Source organism: Garra rufa, chromosome 6, assembly GCF_049309525.1.
Source record: "Garra rufa chromosome 6, GarRuf1.0, whole genome shotgun sequence".
NCBI classification, from domain to species: domain Eukaryota; kingdom Metazoa; phylum Chordata; class Actinopteri; order Cypriniformes; family Cyprinidae; genus Garra; species Garra rufa.
The window spans coordinates 13,357,956-13,368,423 of NC_133366.1; the positions used below are offsets into that span (position 1 = coordinate 13,357,956).

Sequence of the window (10,468 nt, forward strand, 5' to 3'; positions counted from 1 at the left end):
TTTGAAAGGTTCCATAGATATATGGACTCATGGAACCATCGATGCCAATAAAGAATCTTTTTTTAAGAGTGTATGCAGTGTTTTAGCTTTTTTTTTAGCATTAAAAGATGCACTTAAACATCACTTTGCTTTATGATAGTACATTTGTTTTCATCCATTAACATTTGTTGGTATTTGTGAAATGCACCATTGTTCTACAAACACACACACAAAACATGCTTCCCCCCCCCCCCCCTCACTCTAGTACTATCAAATAAAGAAGATTTCCAGGCACTATCGCAGTCTCCTCCCCTGGATCATGATGAATCGTCTGTGAGCCTCATTGTGCAGCAGGTAGCGGCGCGAATGCAGCAAACACTTTCGCTCTTCAGTGATGAATGACAGCTCCCCAACATCTGAGAACATCATGTTTCACCAGCTGACTGCAGATGCTTTGAACGGTAGCTGTGACTACACCTTGCCCACGTGTAACAATAGCACAGGTGAAGCGGCATTGCAGCTGCCCACTTTTTCCATGGCAGCCAAAGTGAGGGTGATAATTACCTTCACGCTTTGCGCGGTGTCAGCTGTGTGCAACCTCTCGGTGCTGTGGGCTGCCAGCACCAACAACAAGCGCAAATCTCACGTACGAATTTTAATCATAAACCTCACCGTTGCTGACCTGCTGGTGACTTTCATCGTGATGCCCGTGGATGCGGCTTGGAACATCACGGTTCAGTGGTTGGCGGGGGATCTGGCTTGCAGATTGCTAATGTTTCTGAAGCTCGTGGCTATGTACTCCTGCGCGTTTGTGACTGTGGTCATAAGCCTGGACAGGCAGTCGGCCATTCTCAACCCCCTGGCCATCAATAAGGCTAAGAAGAAGAACAAAATAATGCTGTGCGTGGCCTGGGCGATGAGTGTTGTTCTCTCTGTCCCTCAGGTGAGGAGCTGCTTGAGTGATTTTTCATGTTTTTCATTGTGTCTTATCACCATATGCCACATTACCTGAATTCACCAGAACCCCCACAGTCTACCGTTACACCCTAAATCAAGTAGAGAGATCAAAATGAAAACGACAGGAGGTTTAACGACTTGCCTTCTTGAGCTCAGACTTCAAATATTCATATTTTTCATACTTCATCTAATTTTAAACCACAAATTCATTCACTTTGGAAAGGAAAATGCATTTAAGAAATGTGCTAAACAGTTTTTAAAACAGATGGTTCACCCAAAATGAAAATCCTGTCATCATTTACTCTCTTCTTGTTGCTCCAGACCGGTGGAATACAAAAAAAGTTATTTAACAGAATGTCCAAACTGCCCTTTTCTATTCAATGCATGTGTGCAATGTATCATTCCTGACAACTCATTTATCTCATTTACATAATATGCCATTTCACACCACGCTTAATGTCACTGATGCCATATTACACATACATCGCAATGAATGCACTGAATTTGAATATGCGTATATTGAAATCATCACAAAAGACATGAAAGCCGTGATGGTGGGAAACAGAAAGGTACCATATATGGACCTCTATGGTACTGCATATACACTACCAGTCAAAAGTTTTTTAAAGAAGTCTCTTCTGCTCACCAAGCCTGCATTTATTTGATCCAAAATACAGCAAAAGCAGTAATATTGTGAAATATATTTACTATTTAAAATAACTGCTTTCTATTTGAATATATTTTAAAATGTAATTTATTCTTATGATCACAGCTACATTTTCAACATCATTACTTCAGTCTTCAGTGTCACATGATCCTTCAAAAATCATTCTAATATGCTGTTTAAGTAACACTTATCCAAAAAATCCTGAAATGTTTTCCTTAAAAAACACCATTTCTTTACGATTGAAGAAAGAAAGACATGAACATCTTGGATGACAAGGGGGTGAGTACATTATCTGTAAATTTTTGTTCTGAAAGTGAACTACTCCTTTAAAAGCATTAAAAATCGTACTGTCCACAAACTTTTGACTGGTAATGTATTTCTTGTAATTTTTTGGAAGTTGATCAGATCACCATACGATTTCATAATTCTGTATAGAAAAAAGCAGCATGAACATTCTGCATACTGTCTCCTTTTGTGTCTCACAGAAGAAGAAAGTCATTACAGTTTTGTAATAATGACAGAATGTTTTACTGTAACATCTTTATTCTCTGGCCAGATTGTCTTTTAGATCATGCTGAAAACCATATGTCTTAAATCAGCAACTTATTTCGCATTCAGCATTCTCCCTAGACCAGTTGTTAAATTAGAATCAGAGCTAGAAAGTGTTGTAAAATTCATAGACGTTAGATTAGTTCGGCAATTACAGTACACGCTCTCATCAGCCCTTTAATTTCACCTCAGATTTAACATAATGACTGACGCTCACTGAGACACATTACTCAACATTACACACACACAAAAGGATAAATTGTGCGGTTTGTAAGTCAATCAGATGTTTTGAAATTTTACATGTTTCTTAAATGAGTCACAAATCACCCTCAAACCCAATACTGGAGAAACGCTCCACGACCTTCAGTTACAGTATCTAAAAAGATAAAGATGAAAGCGGCATGAATTACTGAAATGAGTGTTAATAAAAGGCTGATTCTCAATCAGAGGAGGCGTGCACGTTTTAAAACGCTCTGCAGTTGAAGTAATAAATGCCGGGACCTCTTTATTTGCTCCTCCTGATGAAGTAGAGCGTTTAAAATCAGTGTGCTTCCAAGTTTAGAGGAGGCTGATGATGGGTCACTCAAGTAAAAGAATGAGGGTATATTACGAGCTCCAGAAGTCCACAGTGTAACACATTGTTATGACATAGCAGACTGTATCTAAATGAGGTAATTTCAGACAGATATGGTAGGAGATACAAGGTCACCACGGGTTATACTGGATATTTTGTTGTCATTTGTTTTTGTGAATCATTTCTGAGGCATAAACAGACAGATGGCTTCAGTTTGTATGTCACCATTGGCTCTGCCACTCTTCATTTGTCATTTGGGAATCATAATATGGAGTCTGGCATCATAATATTTATGAAATTTTCTCCAAAAGACTGATCCTGGGAACATTGAGCCTTTTGCTGAAGGGGATTTATGCCACATTGAATTTGCACAGCTGACAGTGTGCCCTTGATTAGTTGGCTGTAGATGTGTATAACATTTAGCATTTAACAGTCACTTAGAGTTCAGGGCAGAAAGGCACAATTAGTCATTATAGTCATTATTAATCTGTACTGATAAAGAGACTCATCTCCATCTCTGATGGCCTCAGAGTGAACAAATATAAAGCGAATTTTCATTTCATTATGCATTTTGAAGGTATTTAAAGGTAACAAAAAGTAGTTGTGATTGTAATCTGCGGACCTGCTGAATTCTCCAACAGATGTTCCTGTTTCACAATGTGACCATCACGGTGCCAGCCAATTTCACTCAGTGCACCACTCGAGGGAGCTTTGTCAAACACTGGCAGGAGACCATCTACAATATGTTTACTTTCATTTGCCTCTTTCTGATACCTCTGGCCATCATGATCTGCTGCTACACAAGGATCTTGGTGGAGATCTCTCGAAGGATGACTAAAGGAAACAGTAGGTGGAATTACATTTGAAAAGCTCATGTTACATACATAGAGGGCAATGTTACATCACTGTATGAATCAGCGTGTTCAAAATATAGGCTTTCGAAATGTCATTTTCAGTGACTGAAATTAAAAGCTTTACAAAATATTACTTCAGTCAAAGTATAACTCTGAATCAGTGAGTTATTAACTGCAGCAATTGACCCTTCGCAAAAATCTACCGCGAAAAATACATTGTGGAGCAAAGAAGACAAAGCAGTTACTTTTGGTATGAAACACAGTCTCAGCTTTTGTCTTTTTTTTAAGAAACTCAAACAATAAATACCGTTTTGTGGCTCTTTAATGTGTTGTGACAGATTACAGTAGAGCAGGGATCCTCAAATCTGGCCCACGAGATCAATTTTCCTGCAGAGTTTAGCTCTAATCCTAATCAAACACACCTGAGAATGCTAATCAAGGTCTTCAGGATCATTTGAGAATCACAGGTAGGTTAGTTTGATTAGGGTTGGAGCTAACCTCTGCAGCGCATTGGCCCTCCAGGGGAAGATTTGAGGAACCCTTCTGTAGAGCCTCAGTTCAAGCGTCACGTGAACCAATCATCTATTCCTCTTTACTAGTTATAGCACAAAATAAACATAAATGAACATAAGATATTTTGTTTCAACCGTCTTGTTTCAAAGACATCAATAAAAACAGTTTTTCAAGTTCTTATCGAGCGAGGGTAATTTACTCTCCTGTCTGGTTTGTTTGTCAGACAAAAATAGCAGATTCTACATTATGATTGGTCAGATCGCCTGTCAATCAAAGTCTTTGCGAAGGGTCACTTAGATCAAAAATTCGAACTCACAAATTAATCATTCAGTACCATTTGTGAACCAAATCAACAGGTTCACTGAAAAGAATTGGTTAAAATGAAAGATTAAAAGAAAACGTACTTGTGGGAACTTTTACGCAAGACAAGAAATAATGTACTGCCATGTACATTTTGTGACATATTCGATGTGAAATGTCCAATGAGTGGGTCTAAAAGAGTGTTCGTTTTTTCTCCCCTGGAACAGATGAATGTACATATGGTACATTTTATGTGACATTAGTTTTGTACACCGCAGCACTGACTTGAAATGTCCGTTAAGTGGCGCTGTAACTCTAAAGCTCTGTGACTTTTTAAAATAATGTACCATCTGCACTACACCTAAACCTACCCGACAGTATAACCAAAGGGAATGTGACACTCTTTCATTGTAAAATGATGTTTTACGGGATTTGTACCCAGGGATTCCACATCCTAAGTTCAATTTCATGCCTACTGAGCAAACTTGTTATGCCTGGAAAGCGAAACATATGTAATCATAACTGTGTATGAAAACGATTGCAAGTGCTTGCAGTTTACTGCCTCTAGTGTTAATTTTTGTTGGAAACTGCAGTGTTATGTAATTATTGGTACGTATTTCACATCTTGCAAAAAAGATCCAGGGGGTAAATTCAGGTAGGATTATTTTCAGGTCTTGATTATTATTATTATTTTCACTGAAAATAACAATTAATGGTTTTCTGAAATGTAGCAATTGAGTATATTATGCATTGGAATGTAAAGAAAAGTTTAAAAAAATCCAAAATGAAAGATAGTTCACTCCAAAATGAAAAGTCGTTTACTCACCCTCATGTTGTTCCAAACCTGTTTGACCGGTATGTGGAACACAAAAGAAAGAGATTTTGAAAAAGTGTCTCAGTGTTTTTTGTTCAGACTAATAAAGTCAGTGGGGTCTTATATTATATTTTAGTAGGGCAGAACCAGGAATCAGAATCAAACTCTATTCCAAAAATGGCAGAATCAAGTACAATTCCTGTTTCTGGAATCAATGGGATTGGATTCCAAGAATCGATTCCTCACTGTTGTTTTTGATTATTTTTCGATTCCTGCTTTTTAAATTGTAAGAACCTAATTTCGTCATGACTGCTGGATATAAAGGTCATAGAAAGTTGCCTTCTCATAATATAAAGCTTTTTTTGTGAAAATTATGATACATTTCTGTAGCTCTGATTGATTTTAAGTTGTAATTTTGTCTGCATTGCCCATGAAGATAGAAAGGTTAAAAAATAGAATTTTTAAAAAAGATGGAAATAAGATCAAGACTCAATCATGTCATCTATTCTTTCTTGCAGCGCTCAAAATTGTGGAAAATATAAGCCAGTTCCACCGTAATTTTTTTTTTTTAAAGTGGTTCATTAAAACGATCTGAAAGAACCTTTTTTGTGGAAATGAATCACACTTCTAATCATTATTACCATGCATGAGGCGAATTAATGGGTGCTTCTCAAGGCTGCATCCTCAAACTCGGACGAGCTCAGCACCGAATCGTTTTCATTCAGTTTATTTTCTTGGATCAAACTTTAGGAATGTTTGATATTGTAACAGCTGATATATGCAGCCTTTGTAGAAAGCAGCCTTCCGTTTAAGAGGCACCCATTGATAAGCTTTGTTGAACTGAAAACACCTCTGAATGAGGAGTCGATTCCTCTTGAGAGAGTTCCTCTGAAACCCTCCACCTCCCCAGCTCTACCTGTGTAGATCTGCCACGGGTTATTATAAATGTTATTTGCGCAGCAGCAGTATGTCTTAAATACCCACAGCAGCGTATTGGCGTATGCATTCTGCCAAGACCAAATCCATTAACATTGTCATATCCATTACCATGCTAAAATCTTCAGAGAGTTGTCATGATAGAACTATCTTTTACGTATACGTATACAGTAATAAAGTAAAACAATTTAAAGTTATTAACAAGATTTTCTTGATTTCACAGTATCTTCAAAGGAAGTTCACTTACGGCGTTCCAACAGCAACATCCCAAAGGCCCGCATGAGGACGTTGAAAATGAGCATAGTCATAGTGACGTCTTTCATAGTCTGCTGGACGCCGTACTACTTGCTTGGTCTCTGGTACTGGTTTCTTCCTGAGGATTTAGAAGAGACAGTTTCTCATTCACTCACTCACATACTGTTTATTTTTGGACTGTTTAATGCAATTCTGGATCCCATCACTTATGGACTCTTCACCATCCATTTTCGCAAAGGACTGAAGCACTACTGTCGCAACGCGGTTGTACTCACAGAGTCAGAGAATAATTCCATCATGACGGGCTCATTGAAATGCTCACCATCCCCGTTTCGCATGAAAAGAGTGACCCAGACAAGTCCAAGAGCTGACCCGGAGCAGAATACGGTGGGTGGGGACGATAAGAAGCCAGCTGACAGTAAAAACAAGGAGTAGTGCCCTACCAATCTAGCCTTGAAAGTGTCACTTGATTAGAGATACGGATGTGACAAGGCAGGCCTTGTACCGGCTGTCTAGCTGCTTGCAAGAACAATGAGACAACAACCCACTCCAGCCTGTTCTCCTCAACGGCATTAGCTAGATTCAAAATGAGCCCAAGAGTGCGCATCTTTTGAATCATTCACTGATGAGCTGCCTCAATTACTCAGTTATATTTAATACCCATCTATTTTCCTGATACAGGTGATTAAGTTTTGTAATCACTTGCTCTTTACTAAACACGCCAATCATTTGTTTTTTTTCCTGTACATTAATTAGACCTTTCCTACTTGTGGCTTTTGTTGAAATGTCATTTACATCAAGAGGTTTTTTTACCATCTCATACAAATCCAAGTAGATCAACATCTCCACCTGCTACCACAAAGGGCATCGCTCTTGAATTGCTGAAGAAATTAGTTTCATCTACAAACAAATAAGATGTGTGGATTTGGCGTTTTGAGATATTACAAATGCAAATTCGTGTCTGCTTCTTGAATAATTTTCTGGTGTTAATTGGAAGCATTCAGTCGTACCTTTTCAGGAATTTTAACCCAGACCCTTGAGATGGTATTTAATGTGTAGACTTCTTATTGGATGGATTCAGACACCAACCAGCCTCAAGAGATCTTGCATTTGAAGTCTGGGCTAGTATTACTGGGCAGCCTGAACTCATAGCTCATACAAATCCATATTTATGGTGTTTACACATACATTTTTTGTATGTTTTGATGTAGGATGAAATGTACAATATGGATATACTGACAGAATCTAAAATGTGAACATGTTTACAAATGCACAGCATTTTAATTGTGAAAATCTTTATGAATCCTTTGTATTCAGTTTTTCTACTCATCAAAAAATCCACCATATATATGTATATTTTACATTAACAATGTAAACAGTATTCTATTATTAAAGCCAAGTGTGAATCCCAACTAGTTAGTGTTTTAAAGCATTTTACAATTATTCCAAAATGTTAACTTAAGGCAGTAACAATTTAAACAGTATATTTTATTTGTGAACTTATGTTCACCTATTCTTTTTAATAGTTTTAATACATTTTTTCGGATAAAGAGTCATCAAAGCTAGGCAAATATTGGTCACAGTCTGAGATTACTTTCAATTCACTCACTCACTACTCACTAAAAACCCCTAAAGATCATGTTTTCATGACGTTTAAGTCTTATTTTGACGTAACCAAGTGGTTATGTACAAGTGTGTGAGTAGTTTACTTACTTAAATTTGTTTTCTCATTAACGCAGTTATATTGTTAATCCAAACCACTGATTTGCGAACGTGCATGAACACAAGAGGCAGGATTTATCGCACGAGCCAATCATAGCCGAACATAACCATTCATATCCAATCATATCGCGATGGAGGCGTGGCCTCCTTTTAAGTGAATTACCCCCCACCAAGCTGTAACTTTACCTGGTGTCACTGTTGGACAATGTTTCTTTATATTTTGTAATATTAGCGTTGTTTTATCTTTCTACTATGATTTTTTTTTCTCTTCCAATATTTTGAGCCACTGCCTTCCGTTGCCTCCTCAAAGGAAATGCTGTCAGTACATCAACAATGTACTTTCCTCTATTCAAACATACATACTGTGTGTGCTCTAAAACCACACTTCACATTATAAATACCAACAAATTTATGAAATAGCATTGCACTGAGGCCAACACCACCATCAAGTCCCTTGCAATTGCAACCAACTATTTAGCTTTAAAATGATGTTTGATTGACACATGACTTGCTCATGAATGTGTTTACATCATACTTCTCAGGGAAGGTGCTTCTTTTGTCACAGGGTACTGAAGTCCAACTGGAGACTGACAAACTGTAAAGCTTTCCTCATTTTAATGTCAGGTGAATACTATCATCTCTGTTGATGTGACATTATGTGCTTGAAACATGCCTATAATCAACAGAACCATGATCATTGCTGTATGTCTGAGAGTGTGTTTCTGAGAAATTCACGTGACATCCTCTAGTTGTGCTTCTTGTGTTTACCATGTCACTACAGGGTGTACTTAGGCCTTAATGACCTAGATTTCTTCAGTAAATGTAATAGCCCTGCGAGAAAGTGTACAGGGGAGAAAAATGAAAGGGGAGTGAGTTTTTTTTTGTCAATCTGTCATGGATGAAGGGAATATACATTTATATATTTCTGTACATATACTTTGTATCTGCCCATTAGGTGAACCACAGCTGCACTTTAATGTTTTCAGATGGAAACATTAGGTACACACTGAGGCTCCAACTACAGTGCCTGATGGGTTTGCAGTAGGGTTTAAAATGTATTTAGGTACTGTTTGCCTGATTTTCTCATTCTCATTATTAGAGGTCGACCGATATGGGTTTTTCTATAGCCGATGCCGATGCCTATGTTTAGAGGTCAGGGTCAGCCGATATGTGATGCCGATTTTTTTTGTTTAATTTAATGTTAAACTTTAATGTTTTAAATATAAAATTTTGAATACAGAAATTTTAAAAGATTTATATAACTGAGAGGACCTGCCAGCAGATGGCGGCAAGACACTGATTTAATTACTGAATCATATCATTCATTTGATTCGTTCGAACAGCTGATTCATTCCTGAATAAAGCAAATGACTCTCTTTATGAATGGGAAATTGAATCATTTCACTAGATTCGTTAAAAAAAAGCACGTTCATTCATAAACGAAACACCGCTGTGTTTAAATGGAGATGCACAGCGGCTCAGTTGTGACTTGTTTCAGAATACTTTTGATGACAAACAGAGTAAAAACGTACTTTTGACGACAAAATAAATCAAAATCAGGCAATAGTGTAATCTGCCTGCCACCCACCTGCTCCTATATTTTTTCTCTGATTTAGCAAACCGCACACAATCTTCCTATTACAATTATTCTAATTCTTAGATTTGCATGATATGATGATGAATGGATGGTTCATTTTAACAGCTGATATTCACATCGCTTAAAAAATGGCAAATATCGGCCCGATATATCGGCCGAACGATATATTGGTCGACCTCTACTCATTATATCCATTATTTAATATACATTTGCTAAAAAGAGGGATTAAAAGATTACACAGAGGAAAAACATTACTGCATCATGATGTGAATATGATATGGTATTTATATGAACTGTTGACATTAATCTAACGAAGAGGTTACAGTGTTAAAACCTTATTTAAATGCATGACGCCAATGTGTTTATGAGAAAAAGAATAAAGGAATAGTTGTTTTATTCTCTTGTTGTGCATGATATATGGTGATATTGTATTGTGTCCTTATGTTGTCTGGTCTGGGTTATGTGGAGCAGTAATAAAAATATTGCTTTTATTTACAATCCGCCTTTTGTTTTTAATTACCCAATAAGTGTAGTTTCATTTATAATTTAGTCAGGACTTGTTGTTTAATATTACTTATGTGTAAACAGTCCTCTAATAATCTAAACTATTGTGTTGTGACTTGTAATAATTTTGCAATTAATGGTAATTACAAAGTTCCTGAGAATACATTAAACATGCAAAGTGAAACCCAAAAGGCTGAATAGAAATCTACAACTGCTAAAACATATATATTTTTCACTTTTACTGCAA

At 37.1% G+C, this 10,468-nt stretch overlaps 1 protein-coding gene across 1 annotated transcript; it reads left to right on the forward strand.

Annotated features, from left to right (window-relative positions):
• The first annotated feature begins 357 nt into the window (after nucleotides 1–357).
• Nucleotides 358–7,141, forward strand: gnrhr4 (gonadotropin releasing hormone receptor 4). Its single transcript, XM_073841917.1, has 3 exons — nucleotides 358–922; nucleotides 3,368–3,572; nucleotides 6,367–7,141. The coding sequence occupies exons 1-3, from the start codon at nucleotides 374–376 to the stop codon at nucleotides 6,831–6,833; spliced, it is 1,221 nt and encodes a 406-aa protein (XP_073698018.1). The 5' UTR covers nucleotides 358–373; the 3' UTR covers nucleotides 6,834–7,141.
• The last annotated feature ends 3,327 nt before the right edge of the window (nucleotides 7,142–10,468 follow it).

Excerpts from the sequence above, each read along its gene's own strand:
- gnrhr4 (XM_073841917.1), top strand. The coding sequence starts at position 374 with ATGAATGACAGCTCCCCAACATCTGAGAACATCATGTTTCACCAGCTG. Across the intron at positions 923-3,367 it reads TTGTTCTCTCTGTCCCTCAG|ATGTTCCTGTTTCACAATGT; the intron begins GTGAGGAGCTGC and ends ATTCTCCAACAG. Across the intron at positions 3,573-6,366 it reads AAGGATGACTAAAGGAAACA|TATCTTCAAAGGAAGTTCAC; the intron begins GTAGGTGGAATT and ends TTGATTTCACAG.